Genomic DNA, 21,119 nt, shown 5'->3' on the forward strand with positions numbered 1-21,119 from the left:
GTTTCAAACCAAAGGAGGAAGTAGGTTCACATTGGCATTTCCTGAAGTTTAGACCTGCTATTGTTCAAAGTCACATGACCTCTGACCTAGACTTGTATCGAGTATCGAGTCTATTCCTTAGTATCGGAATGGAGTTTGAAATTTTAGTATCGTGACACTATTCTGACCCTTAACAAAGTCCTCAAAATGGTGCCTATAGGAAATCGAATCCCATGAATAAACGGCCTTTATATTCCATGAAGCGTCTGGAGCTGATTTGACTTTCTGTCTGGTTCACTGTTATAAAGGAGCTTGTTCACCTCTGTGTCCTTCTGTAATCGAAGCTCATTTTTCCCACAGAGTCTGGGGCTGTGAACACATCGCACCATTAGCCCCATTACATCTGTCTGTCTATTCTGCACAGAGAAGGTCAGACACATGGAAGTCCTGGTTCAGATCTGGTTCAGCCCTATTCTGTCCAGTTGCAAACCTGGTTCAGTCCTGGTTCAGTTCCGTTTCAATCCTGGTTCAGTCCGGTTTCAATCCTAGTTCAGTCCCGGTTCAGTCCTGGTTCAGTCACGGTTCAGTTCTGTTTCAGTCCTGGCTCAGTCCAGTTTCAAACCTGGTTCAGTCCCGCTTCAGTTCCGTTTAAGTCCTGGTTCAGTCCTGGTTCAGTCCCAGTTCAGTCCGGTTTCAATCCTAGTTCAGTCCTGGTTTAGTCCTGTTTCAGTCCTGGTTCAGTCCTGGTTCAGTCCCGTTTCAGTCCTGGTTCAGTCCTGGTTCAGTCCTGGTTTAGTCCCGTTTCAGTCCCGGTTCAGTCCTGGTTCAGTCCCATTTCAGTCCCGGTTCAGTCCTGGTTCAGTCCCATTTCAGTCCCGTTTCAGTCCTGGTTCAGTCCTGGTTCAGTCCCGTTTCAGTCCTGGTTCAGTCCTGGTTCAGTCTAAGGTCGTTTGTATAGTTTCTTCCCTCAGACTAGTTTCATAATTAGAGCGATGGTTAATGTCCCTGAGGCCTCACACCTGCACCAGCTGTGGGGCTAATTATGACATTGTTAGTTACTACGCAGGCACTTCGTTAGTCACCACGGTAACGCTTCGTTAGGCTCTGAGGCGACAGAGGCTGCAACATTAATTTTAAATGAATCAATAAAAGTCACAGCTCAACTTAAAGTCTACAAATATTTACCCTGAGTGTCAGATGCCCTTCCTGCGTCTCCATGGGGCCTTAAACGCCGTCTAAAAGCTGCTAATCAATTAATCAGCAAAATTCCACCATAGAATCCAGACCCGTTTTATCCCAAATGTAATTCCTAATCGGCTACAGCAAAATATTTGTCTCATGGTCCAGCCCTGATGCGATGCTTCATTAGCTGCTACTTCGTCAGTTGCCACAGAGATGCTTCATTAGTTCCAGGAAGTGTTTTTAATGAGCACTTTGCTGATGGGACATGACACGGTGGGGGTCGTTAGCTCATATCTGTGCTTGGTCCAATCCTATTTACTCTGTATATGTTGCCATTGGGTAACATTATCAGAAAACATGGCATTAATTTTCACTGCTATGCTGATGACACTCAGCTGTACTTATCAATGAAACCAAATCAGACTGATCAAATAGATAAACTCAGTGTCTGTGTGAAGGACATCAAAACCTGGATGACCTTGAATTACCTGCTCTTAAATCCTGAAAAAACAGAGGTCATTGTCGTTGGTGCCAAAGGTCAAAGAGATTCTCTGTTGGACCAGATAATCTCACTCGACAATGTGAGTATAGCTTCTAGCCCTACTGTAAAAAATCTTGGAGTCCTATTTGATCAAAATCTCTCATTCACAGCCCATGTAAACCTAGCTTGTAAAACCGCATACTTTCACCTGCGAAATATAACTAAAATTAGAAATATTTTACCAAAAAACGATGCTGAAAAACTCATCCATGCATTTGTTACTTCCAGACTTGATTACTGTAATTCTCTGCTCGCTGCCTGCCCCAAAAGTACTATAAGGAGCCTCCAGTTGGTCCAAAATGCAGCGGCCAGAGTCCTAACAGGAACTAAAAGAAGAGACCACATCAGTCCTGTACTAAAATATCTGCACTGGCTTCCTGTTGAGCTTAGAATCAAATTCAAAGTCCTCCTCCTGACATACAAAGCCCTAAACGGTATGGCCCCATCCTATCTGCAAGATGCTATTGTCCCGTACCAGCCAAACAGAGCACTCCGCTCTCAGAATGCAGGACTATTAGTGGTTCCTAGAGTGTCCAAAAGTACAGTGGGAGGGAGAGCATTCAGTTACCAAGCTCCTGGGATAAGATAGGCTGCAGTAGGAGATAACTAGCTGAGGGAAGTATGGCAACCTGAGCACTATCCTCTGCTTTGTCCTATTTTCTCATCAGCAATGCTATTCAGATGTTGTCCCTTGTCCCACTCCCCCTGTGGAGTGTAACTCATTCAGATGCCCCAATGACAGCTGGACCCTCTCCTCCTCCCCGCCTGGCCCTCCTCCACCCGCCTCCCTCTCCTCCTCGCCTGGCTCTCATCTTCCTAGCCCGGCTCTTCTCCTCCTCGCCTGTTCTTCCTCCTCCTCGCCTGGCCCTCCTCTGCCCCCCTCCCTCCTCCTCGCCTGGCTGATTTTTCTTGTTTTGTCTGATTTTTCCTGTTGTTTTGTTTTTGTGTGTAGGCAGCACGGTGGCTGAGTGGCAACACTCATGCCTCACAGCAAGAAGGTTTGGTTGGATCCCCGGGTCGCCCAGGTCTATCTAGGTGGAGTTTTTCATGTTTCTCCCCGTGTCTGGATGGGTTTCCTCCGGGGACTCCGGTTTCCCCTATCAACCAAAACATGAACGCCCTTCGAGGCAACTGTTGTTGTAATTTTGGGTGTTACAAAAATAAAATTAATTGAATTGAATATTTGTGTTAACGCTAATTTAGCTTGGTCGCTACTGCCTCAGGCCACAGGAATGCAACGAGATAATTATCAAAACTTAAATGAATTAGAGCGTCTGAAATCACAAACATGTGTGTGTCATGGTTCACTGTGTGTGAGGTTTTATTCACATTACACTGTTTTCACCTCTGCTCATCATGTTGTCATAGTTTCAGATAATCCTGATTTAGTCCTGGTTTAGACCTGGGTAAGTTCTGATTATGTGTGTCAGATGCCCTCCCGCCTTAAACAACAACCTCAGTGATGTTTGAGTGACATTTTTACCTGGTTTATTCCATTTTCCACCACTACTACTGCTACTACTACTATAACTACTACTACTACTACTACTATTACTACTACTACTATAACTACTACTATAACTACTACTACTATTACTACTACTACTATAACTACTACTACTACTACTACTATTACTACTACTACTATAACTACTACTACTACTACTACTATTACTACTACTACTATTACTACTACTACAACTACTACTGCTACTACTACTATTACTACTACTACAACTACTACTGCTACTACTACTACTGCTATTACTACTACTACTACTACAACTAGTACTACTGTTGCTACTACTGCTACTACTATTACTACTACTAGTACTGCTGCTACTACAACTACTACTGCTGCTATTACTACTACTACTATAACTACTACTACTGCTAATACTACTACTACTATTACTACTACTACAACAACTACTGCTACTGCTACCACTGCTATTACTACTACTACTGCTATTATTACTACTACTACTACAACTAGTACTACTATTGCTACTACTGCTGCTACTGCTACTACTATTACTACTACTACAACTACTACTGCTACTGCTACTGCTACTACTACTACTGATATTACTATTACTACTACTACAACTACTACTACTACTGCTATTACTACTACTGCTACTTCTGCGACTACTACTACTACGACGACGACTACTACTACTACTACTACTACTACTACTACTACTACTACTACTACTACTACTACTACTACTACATCTCCTCCCCTCCACTTGTGTGTCAGATGCCCTCCCATCCCCCTGTATCTCTTTGTGTCAGATGTATTTTCTATCTTGTCTTTTTGTCGATAAAACAGAAAATATCTCCTCAGACCTCTGCAAAAATCAATCTCCATCAGCGGAAAGACGAAGAGAAGGAGGGAGAGGAGAGGAAAGGTAAAGGAGAGGAGGAAGAGGAGGAGAGGAAGAGATGGAGAGAAAGACAGGAAGAAGAGGAGGAGGAGGAGAGGAAAGATAAAGGAGGGAGGGGAGGAAAGTGGAAGGGAGGAGGAGAGAAGGAGCGCTCTGAGCAGTGAGGAACAGAGGCACTGAAAATCTATCCTGATTTAATCCTGGTTTAGTCCTGGTTCAGTCCTGGTTCAGTCCTGGTTTAGTCCTGGTTCAGTCCTGGTTTAGTCCTGGTTCAGTCCTGGTTTGGTCCTGGTTTAGTCCTGGTTTAGTCCTGGTTCAGTCCTGGTTTAGACCTGGTTTAGTCCTGGTTTAGTCCTGGTTCAGTCCTGGTTTAGACCTGGTTTAGACCTGGTTCAGTCCTGGTTCAGTCCTGGTTTAGTCCTGGTTTAGTCCTGGTTCAGTCCTGGTTTAGTCCTTGTTAAGTCCTGGTTCGGTCCTGGTTTGGTCCTGGTTTAGTCCTGGTTTAGTCCTGGTTCAGTCCTGGTTTAGACCTGGTTTAGTCCTGGTTTAGTCCTGGTTTAGTCCTGGTTCAGTCCTGGTTTAGACCTGGTTTAGTCCTGGTTTAGTCCTGGTTTAGTCCTGGTTTAGTCCTGGTTTAGTCCTGGTTTAGTCCTGGTTTAGACCTGGTTTAGTCCTTAGATCCAGTTCAGTCCTGTGTGTAAATCTGTATAGACTGTATATATGAATGTAGATAGCTAACCTGCTAGTAGCCGCGTTCAAAACAGGAAGTGAGCATCAACTCTGGATCCAATTCACTTTCTATTGAAAAAACGTTTATTTCACAATTTTGTCCCTAAATCAAGATATGAGCATTAATAACAGACCAATCTGGCTCCTTCTTTCCCCGAGGTCACTCCCGCTAGCAGTACATGATCTTGAAAGGTGAAAGTCGGTGTTGAAATCTGATTTGTTCCCGTCCCAACTGTGAATATTCCAACTTTGTACTAACAAGGTATTTTGCAGTAGTGGGGAGGTGTAGTCCGACCTGAGCAGTCCCAGACCCTTCTACATTCTGTGTGAATCCAGAAAAGTCTGTAATCAGACCATAAAGTGTGACAAACTTGTGTGTGTAAAATGCCCTCCCAGTCTCCTGTATCCCTGTGTGTCAGATGCCCTCCCATCCTCCTGTACCCCTCACCCTAGTTTTTGTCCAGTATCTGCTCTGTCCTGTATTTTTTCTATTTTTTAACTTGTCTTTTTGTCGATAAAACAGAAAATATCTCCTCAGACCTCTGTAAAAATCGATCTCCATCAGAGGAAAGACGAAGAGAAGGGCGGAGAAGAGGAGACAAGGTGGATGAGAGGTGGAGGAGAGACGGAGAGGAGGAGGGGAGGTGACGAAGAGGAGAGATGGAGAGGAACAGGAGCAGGATGGAGAGGAGGAGAAGAGTGAGAGGAGAAAAGTGGAAGGGAGGAGGAGAGAAGGACAGCTCTGAGCAGTGAGGCCCATGGAGGCACTGAAAATCTGTCCTGGTTTAGTCCTTAGACTCAGTACAGGCCTGGTTTAGCCTTGGTTTAGACCTGGTTTAGACCTGGTTTAGACCTGGTTCAGTCCTGGTTTAGTCCTGGTTTGGTCCTGGTTTGGTCCTGGTTTAGTCCTGGTTTAGTCCTGGTTTGGTCCTAGTTTAGTCCTGGTTTAGTCCTGGTTTAGTCCTGGTTTAGTTCTCAGACCTGTGTGCTGTGTGTCAGTCTGAAGATGCTGTAGAAACATCACAGTCTCAGTTCTCTGCTCGTCTCAAACTTTCACCTCTGCGACACAGACTTGAGAATCTCTCTGTTCAACTTTAAACGCTGCTCTGTGAGTCGCTCAAAGACCTGTCAATCAAACTGAGGTTCCAGACAAACGCCCCCTAGTGAAACACTGTCAAACCACAGTGCTTTATAAAACATCTAAATCATGTGACAAGCTTTAATGCCACGCTATGTCACTTTTTCTGCCAAATATAGACTAAAATGAAAGCTTATTGTTTCATCGTGGATGCGTTTATCGCACTGAAAAATATACAAAAAAATACGTCCTTACTTTGAGAGGGCTTGCATCTCCACAGACCTGACTGTTTGACTTGCTAGTTTCTATGGAAATGGAAATGTTGTTCCTTTGGCTAAAGTATTCCAGAGTATGGCATAAAAACATATCTATTTAGATGGAAAAGGTTCTGAAGTATGATTTTAACTTTGTTTCCGTGAAATCATCCAAAAAGTTACATAGTAAAGCTTTAAATCATGTTTGGAAGCACCTGTTCTTCAAGACCAACCCCACAAACATTAGCGCACATGAACCTGCCTAATTTCTGTAAAGTTTATAAAGTTACTTCCTGGTTGTAGTTGTGACATGTGCAGAGGTAATTCCATAACTGTTCCCTAGCAACCATAACGTAAACAAGGGCCAAAACATGTCTAAATTACACAATAGTTATAATTAGACCAACACAAATAAATGACAACACCTTTATTCAGTTAAATGAAGGTTTAAAGTGTCAGACTATGATCCGGCTCTGGCCAATCAGCTGCGACCTCTCACCTCTGCACACGGTCCCGTTGCCGCGGTAGCCGGGTTTACAGGTGCACAGGTGACCTCTGACGGTGTTTGTGCAGATCGCGTTTGCATCACAGGAATGTAAACCAGGAGAGCAGTCATCATGTTCTGAAAGAGAGAAGGAGAGAGGGATGAGAGGAGGAGGAGAGGGATGACAGGAGGAGGAGAGACAGAGGAGAGGAGAGAGGGATAAGAGGAGAGGACGAGGTGGAGAGAGGAAGTTGGAGAGAGAGGAGAGAGACGAAGAGGAGAGGACCAGGACAGTGTCATCATGTTCTGAAAGAGAGGAGAGAGAGAGAGAGAGAGAGAGAGAGAGAGAGAGGAAGAGGAGAGGACCAGGACAGTGTCATCATGTTCTGAAAGAGAGGAGAGAGAGAGAGAAAGGAAGAGAAAGAATGAATGTTTGTGCAGATCGCGTTTTCATCACAAAAATGTAGAATGAGGAGCAGTCATGTTCTGAAAGAGAGAAAGAAAGAGGGATATGAAGAGGGGGGAGGAGAGAGAGGAGGAGGAGAGAGAGAGGGATGAGAGGAGGAGAAAGAGAAGAGGAGGAGAGAGGGGTGAGAGACAAGAGAGGAGGACTGTCATATTCTGAATGGTAAGAGGAGAGAAGGATGAGATGAGGAGAGGAGAGAGTGGTGAGAAGAGGAGAAAGAGGAGGAGGGGAGAGAGAGGGATAAGAGGAGGAGAGGAGGAGAATGAGAGAAGAGGAGGTGAGGGATAAGAGGATGAGAAGAGGAGAAAGAGAGAAGAGGAGGTAAGGGATGAGTGGAGAGAGAACTGTTTTCACATTCTGAATGATAGGAGGAGAGAAGAATGAGATGAGGAGAGGAGAGGAGGAAGGGGTGAGAGGAAGAGTAGAGGAGGAGGGGGAGAGAGAGAGAAGGGATGAGAGGATGAGAAAGAGAGCAGAGGAGGGGAGAGGAGAGAGAGAAGAGAGAGAGGAGCACTGTTTTCATATTTTGAATGATAGGAGGAGAGAAGGATGAGATGAGGAGGTGGAGTAGAGGAGGAGAAATAGAAGGGGAGGAGAGAGGAGTGAGAGGAGAGAGGAGGACTGTTTTCATATTCTGAATGATAGGAGAAAAGGATGAGATGAGCAGAGGAGAGAGGGGTGATAGGAGGAAAGAGAGGAGGAGGGGAGAGAGAGAGAGGGATGAGAGAAGGAGAGAGGGATGAGAGGAGAGAGAGGAGGACTGTCATATTCTGAATGATAAGAGGAGAGAAGGGTGAAATGAGGAGAGGAGAAAGGGGTGAGAGGAGGAGTAGACGAGGAGAAAAAGGAGGATGAGTGTTTTCATCACAAGAATGTAGACCCAAAGAGCAGTCATCATGTTCTGAAATAGAAAAAGAGAAGGATGAGAGAAGGAGTAGAGAAGAAGGGGGTGGAGGAAGAGGCGGAGGAGGAGGAGCAGGAGGAGGAAAGGTGTGTAGACCAGAAGAGCAGACATTGTGTTCTGGAAAAGAGGATAGAAAGAGCAAGGGATGAGAGGAGGAAAAAGAAAAGTGGAGGAGAAGAAGAGAGAGGGATGAGAGAAAGAGAAATAAAGACATTTTAACCAGAAGCAAACGTTTATTCCAGCCCTGGTGAACTGTCTAAACTGCACAAACTTTTCCGACTCTTCAAAACTTTATAAACATTTTGACAGATTCTGAATCGATGAGAGAAAGAACGAGGGAATAAAAGAACAAAGGAACGAGGATTTGAGACAAAGGAGATGTAAAGTTTTGATTTGTCTGATCTGAAAGTCCGACTCTACGGTGAGACGAGAGGGACAAAAAACTGCAGCATACAGAGTTTAACAGGAGGGGAAAATAATGAGACAGACACAAGTTTGAGAGGAGAGAGAGAGAAAGAGGAGAGAGAGGAGAGGGGAGAGAGGAGGGAGAGAGAGAGGAGGGAGAGAGAGAGAAAGAGGAGAGAGAGGAGACGGGAGAGAGGAGAGGGGAGAGAGAGAGAATGAGGAGAGAGAGGAGGGAGAGGAGGGAGAGAGGAGGAAGAGAAGGAGAGGAGAGAGAGAAGGAGTGAGAGAGAGAGACAGGAGAGAGAGAAAGAGGGAAGGAGAGGAGAGGGGGAAAGAGGAGTGAAAGAGAGTAGAGAGAGTAGAGAGACAGCAAGAGAGAAGAAGAGGAGAGAGGAGAGGAAGAGAGAGAAGAGAGAGGAGAGAAAGAGAGAGAGGAGACAGAGAGGACAGAGAGAGTGAGAGAGAAGGTGAGGAGACAGAAGGTGAGGAGAGAGGGGAGATAGATAGATAGATAGATAAAGAGAGAGAAGAGAGAAAGAGAGAGAGGAGACAGAGAGAAAGAGAGAGAATGTGAGGAGACAGAAGGTGAGGAGAGAGGGGAGAGGCAGATAGATAAAGAGAGAGAAAGAGGGAGAGAGAGGAGAAAGAGAGAAGGAGATGAGAGGGGAGAGAGAAGAGGAAGTGAGAAAGAGAGAAAGAGAAAGAAGGTGCAGTGAGAAAAAGAGAGGCGAGAGAAAGGAGAGAAAGAGAGGTGAGAAAGGAGAGAAAGAAAGAGAGAGCGAGAAGGAGAGGAGAAAGGGGATAGAGGCGAGAGAAACAAGTGCAGAGAGAGGAGAAAGAGGAGAGGAAGAGAGAGAGTGAGAGAGAAGGCGAGGAGAGAAAGAGAGAGGAGAGCGAGAGAAGAGAAAGAAAGAAAGAAAGAGAGAGAAGGAAAGGAGCACGGGAGAGGAGAGAGAGGAAAGTAAAAGAGGAGAGAGTGAAAAGTGAAAGCTGAGAAAAAAAGGGAAGTCAAATAGAGAGAAGAGAAGGAGAGAGGGAGAGTAGAAGATAAAGAAGAGAGATAGGATGATGACAGTGAGAGAGGAGAAAAAGGCATGAGAGAGATCAGAGAAGAGAAAAGGAAGCAGAGAAAAGGAAAGAAGGAGAAGAGATTAAAGAGAGAAGAGAGTGGATACAAAAAGGAGCGTGAAGAGAAAGGAGAGACAGAGGAGAGAGAAGCGAAAAGAGGGAGAGAGAGCAGAGAAAGGAGGAGTGGAAAAGAGGAACAGGGGAAGAAAGAATAAAGAAAATGAGATTAGAAAGAGGAGTGAGGAGAGAGAATTGAAAAGTATAGAAAGAGGATGAGAGATAATGAGTAAAACAGAGAGGAGAGAAGGAGAGAGAAGAGGAAAAGAGGGCAGAAGTAGAGAGAGGAGAGGAGAGAAAAGAGGTGGTATTTTGGAAGGATTAAGAAGAGTGGATAATGACAAAGCAAGAGAAGAAAAAGAGGGAGGAGAGAAGGGAGAAAAGACAGAAGAGGAGGAAGGAGATGAAAGGATGAAAAGTGGAGGAGAGGATTAAGAAAGAGGAGTTTAGGAAGACAGAGAGGAGACAGAGGAAGAGAGGGAAGGATAGACAGAATAAAAGTAAGGAGAGGAGAGAGATTAACGAGAGGGGAGAGAGGATGTGAGAAGGAACTCTCCTTCTCCTCTCCTAAGAGAAAGGAGAGATGGAGAAAAGGAGAGAGATAGAAAGAGAGAGAGGATTAAGAGAAGAAGAGCAATTTTGAGGTTTGTGTTTTGGAGGACGGAAATCGTTTGTGTTGTTGCAAAATGGGGTCACAAAACTGCACTTTTACTAAGAGAATAAAACTCGTTACAATTGATATTTTAGACGTGCTGTCATTTTATTATTATCATATGGTATTTTATTTTTATTTCTTTATTTTAATATAAATTTAATTGTAGCAGAAAATCCAAGCATAAAGTGCGACAAAGCAGAGCCAAGGACAGCAGAAGGGGACCTGTATGTAATGATCAGTAATTAGACCGCACCGGGGCCAGACTAACTCCTGAAACAGCTGTCACTGCGCTAATAGAAACACATCCGTCACCAGCGTTTAGTCTGCTCCGCTCGTTCAGGACACAGACAGCAAACAGTCTAAATGTCCTATATCACACAAAACTGACTCTGGTGAGATTTAAGCCGTGTTATAATGCCGTTACCTCCTCAGAAACATACAGGAGTTATGTTTTGTTTTTTTCACACGTTGAAAATGCTCTGTTCCACCTTGTGATGTCATGAAGTGATACTTTTAAAGTTAACAGCTTCTTTTACCTTTTGTTCAATATAGATTGGCAATCCCAGAGTTTAAATCATCCAAATGATTCTAGTGAAGTTTCATGGAGTTTAAAAACACAGGGGAGCACTTCCTGTATTACCACATGACATCACAAGGTGGAACTGAGTGTTTTCTGTTTGAGAGAAGAGCAGATATGTGCGCTAAACATGTGTGAATGAAACAAAACACAACTCCAGTATGTTTTTGAGGACGTAATAACATTTGGTGTAATATAGGACCTGAACTGTAATCAGGAGTATAGGCTGGAGGATTTGTCACTGCCTGATTTGGTCCTTTTTTACTTCAAATGTGTTTATTCTGAACAAAAACGATGGTATTTGACCAGAATTCTCAAAGTTCTGTTTTACTTAAGTCCAACTTCACTATGTTTTCTAACCTTTATTAATAGTTTAAATACAGAATTTGGATTTTGACAGAACTGAACCTTTCCTGAACAGCTTTAGAATGATTGAACAGTGATCAGATTATTGTGCATGTTTTAGGTTGATTGAGGAAACCCAGACACAGGGAGAACATGCAAACTGAGACTTTCATACTGCGAAATGACAACGCAAACCACTCTGCCACCCCCTGATGCCCTTCCCTTCCCCAAAAACACTGATGTAGCATAATAACCTGAGATTGCTCCTGACAGTTTTCCACTCCTGCCGTGTCCCCTGTCTCTGAGCGAGTGGAGCAGACTAAACGCTGGTGACGGATGTGTTTCTATTAGCGCGGTGACAGCTGTTTCAGGAGTTAGTCTGGTCCCGGTGCGGTCTAATTACTGATGATTACACAGAGGGCAGTGTCAGACATCACCCCCGCACAGGGTTTAGATTGCAGATTTGTTGACCTGGTTTATGGTTAATATCTCTGTAATGACTGGGCGTATCTGCATGAAACAAAAACTGGCGCATAGTTCAACGCCTTCTCTGTCAGTATAAATAAAGAAAAGTTAAATGATTTTCTTTTTCACGAGATTAATATGACAAGTTTGTGGAGCTAATCCCAAACACATAATGATAAGGGTCAAGACAGATTTATATAGGCCCCGCCCTCTATCTGAAATGAGAAAACGCTATACAGTATTCATCTTAAACAACGTATTAACATGTTTAGTAAGTTTCAGTTTCTTTTTGCTCTCAGCTCTCAGCGCTAAGTCACTCCCCCTTCAGAGCACTAGCACAACACAAATAGCTTGCATCCCGCTAATGAAACTACTGCACATCGCATCAGGTTTGTCAAGTTGCTGTGTACTGTTTTGTTTCATGCTTTTGTATATTTACGGAGTGTGGGAGCATGAGTGATGTAAGCTTGTGGGCGGAGTCTTGTACAGGATTGTACTGCTAATTGTAAATAGAGCTCCTCATGCATATTTAGATTAGATTAGATTAGCCTTTATTGTCTCCCTTGGGAGAAATTGTCTTGGGACAAGGGAACTCATGCCACATAGACACATATAACACACAGCACACACACAGTGGACACGTCAATTAATGCAGTTCATAAAAAACAACCATTCAACATTTGATAATATTGCACCATTCCCATAATTAGCATATTTTGCACATTCCCTGGGGCCTAAAGGTGTAAAGGTGAGTATTGCACATTCCCTGGGGCCTTTCTGCCTAAGGTGCCAAAGGACATTGCACACTCCCTGAAGCCTATAACTGTCTGTGCCAATATATATATATATATATATATATATATATATATATATATATATATATATATATATATATATATATATATATATATATATATATATATATATATATATATATATATATATATATATATATATATATATATATATATATATATATATATTGCAACATTCCCTGAAGCCTACTCACTGTAAGTGCCCAAAGATATTGTACCTTCCCTGGAGCCTACCTATGAGCAGTATTGCATATTCCCAAAGCCTAGGTGCATATAGTATTGCACAGTCCCTGATGGCCATACAGTAGAGCATTATTTCTTCAAGTTCAGCAAGGAAATTGAAAGGGGGATAAATGAGTGCTTAAACTGTTTAGTCTACTGCTCGGGACCTTGTACCTTCTTCCTGAGGGCATTAACTCAAACTGATTGTGGAGGATGTGAGTCGGGTCATTACATATTTTACTCTCCAGTTTCACTAGTGTCTCTTGAAAGATCTCCTGAAGACGACAGGCCAATTATTGCCAATTATTTTACCCGCCCTTTTAGTCAAACTTAAGATTTGAGCTTTCAATTTGACAGACAGGTTGCCAAACTAGGTGGACATCCCATAACGAATAATAGACTCAATACATGCTCGATAAAAAAGAAGCATTACATTTTTGTCTACTCCGTAAACTCTCAATCTTCTTAAAAAGTACAGGCACTGACTGATTCGTGAGCAAACAAATTCTACGAGTTTGCTCCAGTTAAGTTGAGAATCAAAATAAACCCCCAAATACTTGTAACAAGTCACCTGCTCTATATTCTGACCCTTAACTGCAACAAAACTGTGATCACCAACAGATCTTGGATCAAAAATCATTTATTTTGTTTTCTCAACATTTAAGACAAGATTGTGTTCTTCACACCACTTTACCACTTGTTCAATTTCCGATTTATAGACACCAATGTCTGTGTTTTTATCAAGTAAGCTAAGAATAGCTGTGTCATCAGAAAATTTTAGTATGTAATTGATTGTTTGCTTTTGCAGTCATTTGTGTAAAGTGTGAAGAGGAGAGGCAAACTCAAACAACCTTGGGGGGCCCCAGTGCTTATAACCTGGATGTCAGCTAGTTAACTTGTTGTTGTCTATCTGTGAGAAAAGCAAGATACCAGTTAGCAATATAGTGGTTAACACCCATCTGCAACAGTTTGTTAATTAAAACATTAGGTAAAATAGTATTGAACACTGGACTGAAGTCCATAAATAATATTCTAAGATATGAGGAGGGGTCTTCTAAATGCTTTAGAACTAAGTGTGAAGTTGTAATAAGAGCGTCGTCAGTGCTTCTGTTATCATTATATGAAAATTGGTAAGGGTCTAAATCAGGGGTGTCAAACATATTTTCACCGGGGGCCACAATAGCAAAATAGCTGCCTTCAAAGGGCCGGATGTAAAATAAATCTAAGTACTTTTTTAACTTGTTAATTAACTGTTTCTGTATTTATTACTTGTTCAAGTTACAAATATTGCCTATGCATTAGCCTAGATGTAAAAATGTGGCTGTATAACTGCTTATCTCCTGATAAAATTACATTTTAAGACCATCATAGTTTACCCTGTCGAGGGCCACATGAAATGATGTGGAGGGAAACATTTGGCTCCCGGGCCTTGAGTTTGACATATGTGGTCTAAATGATGTTTCACGTCCCTCTTTAAGAAACCAACCATAATGCGCATTGTTTTCCTTTGGAGAAGGTTTTTTTTAGATGAGTTCTTCTCTGAAACTGAAAACACATTATTAGTCTACATCTCCAAAGCTCAGAATGGTCTGTTCCACCTTGTGATGTCATCATGTGGTGATACAGGAAGTGCTCCACTATGTTTTTAAACTCCACACACCTTTACTAGAATCATTTGAAGAGTTTCAACCCTGGAATTGCAAATCTCAACTGAACTAAAAGGGTAAAATGAGCTGACAACTTGAAAAGTACCATTTCATGACATCACAAGGTGGAACAGAGCATTTTGAGCTTTGGAGATGTAGACTAATAATAAACAGTTATTCACACATGTGTAAGTGAAACAAAACACAACTCCAGGTTTGTTTTTGATAAGGTTACATTATAAAAAATGCATAAAGCTCACAAGAGTCCATTTTGTGTAATATAGAACATTTAAACCTCATAATTGTTCTTTGATCTGATCGCGCTTCTCAGCTCCTCACAAAATGTCCGACTCTGCATTTCTCTGAGTTTAATCACGGTTTTCTCATGTGAACATTGATACCACGCTACACAGATATTCTTGTTTCAAAGGCGTGTTCAGGCGAAACACACGAGGAGGAGACGTGACCGTGTTAAAGGCTGTGAATATTCTGCATAATGACTCTGATCAAACACATAAATATGATCTGTGCTAATGTGTTTGAGTTCTATTTGAGGTCAATGGAGAATTTGATCAACAAAATGTGTCAGATGCCCTTCCATTATTCTGTATAACTGTATGTTAGATGCCCATCCTCCTATAGATATATGGTCCTGGTTCAGTCTTGGTTTTGTCCTGGTCTAGTCCTGGTTGAGTCTTAGTTAAGTTCTGGTTTAGTCCTGCTTTAGTGTTTGTCTAGTCCTGGTTTAGTCCTGGTTAAGTCTTGGTTTAGTTCTAGTTTAGTCCTGCTTTAGTCTTTGTCTGGTTCTGGTCTAGTCCTGGTTCAGACCTGGTTCAGCACTAGTTCCGTATTGGTTCAGTCCCGGTTTGGTCCTGCTTTAGTCTGGCTTTAGTCTGGTTCAGTCCTGGTTTAGTCCTGATTTAGTCCTGTTTTAGTCTTTCTTTAGTCCTGGTTTAGTCTGGTTTAGCCCTGGTTTAGTCTAGTTCAGCCCTGGTTTAGTCCTGGTTTAGTCCATCTTTAGTCCATCTTTAGTCCAGCTTTAGTCCTTGTTTAGTCTGGTTCAACCCTGGTTTAGTCCTGGTTTAGTCCTAGTTTAGTCCTGGTTTAGTCCTTGTTTAGTCTGGTTCAGCCCTGGTTTAGTCCTGGTTTAGTCCTTGTTTAGTCTGGTTCAGCCCTGGTTTAGTCCTGGTTTAGTCCTAGTTTAGTCCTGGTTTAGTCTGGTTCAGTCTTGGTTTAGTCCTGGTTTAGTCCTAGTTTAGTCCTGGTTTAGTCCATCTTTAGTCCATCTTTAGTCCTTGTTTAGTCTGGTTCAACCCTGGTTTAGTCCTGGTTTAGTCCTAGTTTAGTCCTGGTTTAGTCCTAGTTTAGTCTGGTTCAGCCCTGGTTTAGTCCTGGTTTAGTCCTGGTTTAGTCTGGTTCAGTCTTGGTTTAGTCCTGGTTTAGTCCTGGTTTAGTCTGGTTCAGCCCTGGTTTAGTCCTGGTTTAGTCCTAGTTTAGTCCTGGTTTAGTCCTGGTTTAGTCTGGTTCAGTCTTGGTTTAGTCCTGGTTTAGTCCTGGTTTAGTCTGGTTCAGCCCTGGTTTAGTCCTGGCTCTGACTGTTTCCTCGTTTACATTAATTTCATGCTTCAGTTTTTTCGTTCGGGCTGAAAACGTGAAATACACGAGCAGATTGTATGGCCCCTATATGTATGTGAGAACAGAGGAGGAGGAGGAGAAAACAAAGGGAGAGGATGGAGAAGAGGAAGAGAGATGCAGAGGATGGAAAGAGAGAGAGGGAAAGAAGAAGGAAGAGAGGGGAGATTTGAGAGAGAAAAGGAGAGAGAGGATGGATAGAGATGGAGGGGAGGAGAAGGAGAGATGATTGAGAGAGGAGGGTGGGTAGAAAAAGGAGAAGGAAGACATGAGAGGATGAAGGGGAAGAGTGGAGAGGAGGGGAGCAGAGAGATGGAGAGAAGAGAGAGAGGAGGAGAGAAGATTAAGATGAAGGGAGTTGGGTAAATGAGAGGAGGAGAAAGATAGGAGGAGGAGACAAATGTGACGAAATGTTCCACAGCGGGGCTTTAACCCTGTTCTAACGTGAGGAAATGTTCCACAGTGGGGCTTTAACTGTGTTCTAATGTGATAAAATGTTCCGCAGTGGGGCTTTAACCATCTTCTAATGTGAGGAAATGTTCCACAGTGGGGCTTTAACTCTGTTCTAATTTGATAAAATGTTCCGCAGTGGGGCTTTAACTCTGTTCTAATTTGATAAAATGTTCCGCAGTGGGGCTTTAACCCTGTTCTAATGCGATGAAATGTTCCGCAGTGGGGCTTTAACTCTGTTCTAATGCGATAAAATGTTCCGCAGTGGGGCTTAAAGGTGTGGAGGGTCTGAAACCTTCCTGTAACTGAACAAATACAGAATGGATAGGTTTAATGCCATACTGTGGGGCATTCCAGTCAAAGCAATAACATCTCCATGGAGACAAGCATGTTATATAAAAGTTTCATACTGCATCTTGAAGCCAAATGCCTGAGGGACCAAGCAAGAGGTGTGTTTTATTTATTCTAACACAATAAAGATTTAATTCCATGACAAATATCTGAAGCGTCAGTTTGAGAAATGACAGGAAATGTAATTATGTGTACAAATATGGAGCTGTCAATCACCAGGGGGCGGGGCTTAGAGAAACATGTGTGAGATGATTGGACGTGTCAGTCTCATGCGCGCACGGCAACACAGGGCGAAGAGAGAGAAAGAGGGGGAGAAGAGAGAGGGGGGATAGGGAAAAACAGAGAGAGGAGAAAGAAAGGGGGAAGGGGGGATTTATACCTCCCCCCTGACTCATGCACCTGAACGTACACTCCACATACACATTTAGAGGTTTACAGTAGCACTGGTTTAGCTGCAGCTGTAGGATTTGTAGCAGTAGTAGAACAACAGAAAACACACGAGCCCCTCTTTAATGTAATGAGACCACACCCAGACACAGGGAGAACATGCAAACTTCGACTCGTGTGTAGTAGTATATGTAGTATATGTAGTATTTGTAGTATTTGCAGTACCTGTGCAGGAGTACTGGTCGACTCGTGTGTAGTAGTATATGTAGTATATGTAGTATTTGTAGTATTTGCAGTACCTGTGCAGGAGTACTGGTCGACTCGTGTGTAGTAGTATATGTAGTATATGTAGTATTTGTAGTATTTGCAGTACCTGTGCAGGAGTACTGGTCGACTCGTGTGTAGTAGTATATGTAGTATATGTAGTATTTGTAGTATTTGCAGTACCTGTGCAGGAGTACTGGTCGACTCATGTGTAGTAGTATATGTAGTATATGTAGTATTTGTAGTATTTGCAGTACCTGTGCAGGAGTACTGGTCGACTCGTGTGTAGTAGTATATGTAGTATATGTAGTATTTGTAGTATTTGCAGTACCTGTGCAGGAGTACTGGTCGACTCGTGTGTAGTAGTATATGTAGTATATGTAGTATTTGTAGTATTTGCAGTACCTGTGCAGGAGTACTGGTCGACTCGTGTGTAGTAGTATATGTAGTATTTGTAGTATTTGTAGTATTTGCAGTACCTGTGCAGGAGTACTGGTCGACTCGTGTGTAGTAGTATATGTAGTATTTGTAGTATTTGTAGTATTTGCAGTACCTGTGCAGGAGTACTGGTCGACTCGTGTGTAGTAGTATATGTAGTATTTGTAGTATTTGTAGTATTTGCAGTACCTGTGCAGGAGTACTGGTCGACTCGTGTGTACCCGGGCAGACAGTCACAGCGATGGGACCCAGGGACATTCACACAGACAGAGTTTGTCTGACAGAAGTGAGTCTGAGATGAACACTCGTCTATGTCTGTGAAAGAGAGAGGGAAAGAGTCAGATGCCCTCCCACACACTCATCTATAACACAGAGTCAGATGCCCTCCCACACACTCATCTACAGCACAGAGAGTCAGATGCCCTCCCACATACTCATCTACAGCACAGAGAGTCAGATGCCCTCCCATACAGCTAAAGCACACAGAGACATTTACACTGAGAGAGTTTAACTGGCAAGTGAGAAAAGGAGAGAAAGAGAGGGAGAGAGGGAGGGAGAGGATGAAAGGAAGAGAGGGAAAGTAGGAGGGAAAGAGAAAAAAAGGGTAGGGTAAAGGGAGAGAGAGGGAAAGAAGGACGGGGAGAGGAGAATGAGAAAGAGAAATAAGGAGGGAGAAAGAAAGAGATAAAGAAAAGGTAGAGGAGTGAGAGGAGGGAGACAATAAGCGGACGAACAAGAGGAGGAAGAGAGGGAGAGAGGGAAGTTGAAAAACAGAGTGAGAGAGAGTAGAGAAGAGAGAGCAAAGTGAGAGACAGTGAGAGAAAGGAAAAGAGAAAGAAAGAAAACTGAGAGGAGAGAGAGGGGAAAAGCTCGAAGGAGAGAGTGATAAAGAAAGGGAGAGGATAAAGTTAAAAATAAGTAAAAGATAAAGACTGTAACCCACAACCTCCTCACTGAGAGGAGGCGGGAAAACCACTGTGCCACAGGAGCAGATGTTTGTATAATTAGACACATGTTGTTTTGAACTGAAGCAAAACAAGGAACAATTAATAAAGCCACAAAAACACGAGGACATCTGGACGAAGTAATTATCAAAGTACATCAAAATAACAGCAGTGATAGCAGTAGTAGTAGTAGTAGTAGTAGTAGTAGTAGTAGTAGTAGTAGTAGTAGTAGTAGTAGTAGTAGTTGTAGTATAGTAGCAATGGCAGCAACAGTAGTAGCAACCAGAAGCTAAACCTGGACTGAGCAATACTAAACTGGAACTAAACCAGGACTAAACCAGGACTAAACCAATACTGAATTGGGATTGAACCAGGAACTAAACAAGCACTAGACTTGGACCTGGACCAGGACTATAACTAAAGCTGTCTAAGACTAAAACAGAAACAGAAACTAAGTCTTGATCTGAAATAACAGACTGAATCATATCTAGAGTTATTCATTGATGTTTGAGTAAACTTTATTCTCCTGTGTTCTGTCCTTGTTGTCACCTCCACTGGTACACGCCCACTATGACGGACACGCCCACTGTGACGGACACGCCCACTGTGACGGACGCACTTCCATCTCCAGTTTTACTTTCTTAATCTGTGATACATGTAGGATTATGCAGTGTAGTTATTTTGGTACGGATGAAAAAAAAAAAAAAAATCCTCTGCTCTCTAGTGTGATGTGCATCTGTCCATTTGAGCGGCGCTTTGTTGTGATGATGTTTACGGCGTCGTCAGCTTCCATTGGGCACCGCGGTTTTCTAACATGGAAGTCAGCGAACTTGTTTCTTTTCTAAGTTGTTTTAGATCAATATTGTGATTTAAAATGTGCAAATTCTAACATAACAATCCACAGGTGTCATAGATTATAACTATAGAGCGACACGAGCACAATGTCTGATTTAAGTACTTGAGTGTTGCACCTCCTCTTCGACGGCAGCTCAGACTTCAACTCATCTTCAGAGGTATTTTTATACTGTGAATATATTTTGTATGGTTTTGTATTCAAACACCTGTGACATTTGTTGAGTCTGAGACGAGAGAGTAAACACAGATTCTACTGACAGAGAGAGAGAAAGAGGAGAGGGAAAGAGAGAGAGAGAGAGAGAGAGAGAGAGAGAAGAGGAGAGAGCAAGAGAGAGAGAGAGAAAAGAGGAGAGAGCAAGAGAGAAAGAGAGACAAAGTAGAGAGACAGAGGGAGAGAAAGGAGACAGAGAGAGAGAGAGAGAGAAAGGAAAAAAAGGAGAGAGACAGAGAGGGAGGGAAAAGAGAGAGAGAGAGAAGAGAGGGGAGAGTGAGACAGAAAGACGAGAGAGAAAGAGTGAGAGGAGAGGGACATGGAGAGAGAAAAAGCAGAGAGAAAAAGCGAGAGAGAGAGAGGAGAGTGACAGAGAGAGAAAGGAGAGACAGAGAAAGAAAGCGAGAGAGAGAGAAGAGGGACAGAGAGAGAAAGGAGAGAGACAGAGAGAGAAAGCGAGAGAGAGGCGAGGGAGACAGAGAGAGAAAGAGAGAGAGGAGAGGGACAGAGAAAGAGAGACAGAGAGAAAGGAGAGACAGAGATAGAGAGTAGAACAGCATGCAAGACAGAAAGAGAGAGAGAAGAGGGGAGAACGGAAGATAGAGAGGAGAGGGACAGAGAAAGAGAAAGAGAGGAGAACAGAGTGCAAGAGAGAGAGGAGAGGGAAAGAGAGAAAGGAGAGAGACAGAGAAAAAGAAAGAGGAGAAGGGAAGGGAGTGAGGCAACAGAGACAAAGAGGAGAGAGAGATAGAGAGAGAGGGGGGGCAAGACTCTACGATTCTTTCTATTACATAGAAATAATGTGTTGAAGCAGCAGTAGTTCCAGTTGTAGTCTGAAAATGAGGATCAGAGCTCATGTTACAATGAAAATGTGCCTCCTTTTTTTCATCATCACTGAATTGATCCAGCACAATTTTTGAATCTATTTTTTTTTTTGGCCTTGTTTTTTACCATTTTATCTTGGGAAATAATCCCTTTGAATAAGACTCTCCATCAGTGCCAGTGAACACAGATAAATAGTCACATGTTCTTCCTGACAGAGGCCTAGCGGTACACCTGGCTTATGTGCTGTTTACTCTGTGGCAAAACACACTGTACACTCCACACTCGGGGGTGGAACGCTCCTTCTGCCAATCTGCACCATCGCCCCATCCCACCACCACCCACCCACACACCACATTCATACTAGGCAATGTAGGTAACGTATCTTGCCCAAGGACACAACCACAGTGAGCTGAAAGTCAAACCATCTAAAGAAATGAACGAGACTCTACACTACACACTGAGATCACTAATATTTTCTGTATTTTTATAATAATAATAAC

At 42.8% G+C, this 21,119-nt stretch overlaps 1 protein-coding gene across 1 annotated transcript in view; it reads right to left on the bottom strand.

Annotated features, from left to right (window-relative positions):
- LOC117393823 (protein kinase C-binding protein NELL1-like) overlaps positions 1 to 21,119 on the bottom strand; it is a 150,639-nt gene that overhangs the window by 15,085 nt on the left and 114,435 nt on the right. The window contains exons 13-14 of the mRNA XM_055220996.1: positions 17,974 to 18,099; positions 6,653 to 6,775 (exon numbers count right to left, since the gene is read on the bottom strand). Coding sequence (XP_055076971.1) covers positions 6,653 to 6,775; positions 17,974 to 18,099 — 249 coding nt within the window. The remainder of the gene's footprint in view (positions 1 to 6,652; positions 6,776 to 17,973; positions 18,100 to 21,119) is intronic.

This window comes from Periophthalmus magnuspinnatus, chromosome 3 (genome assembly GCF_009829125.3).
Source record: "Periophthalmus magnuspinnatus isolate fPerMag1 chromosome 3, fPerMag1.2.pri, whole genome shotgun sequence".
Taxonomy (NCBI): domain Eukaryota; kingdom Metazoa; phylum Chordata; class Actinopteri; order Gobiiformes; family Gobiidae; genus Periophthalmus; species Periophthalmus magnuspinnatus.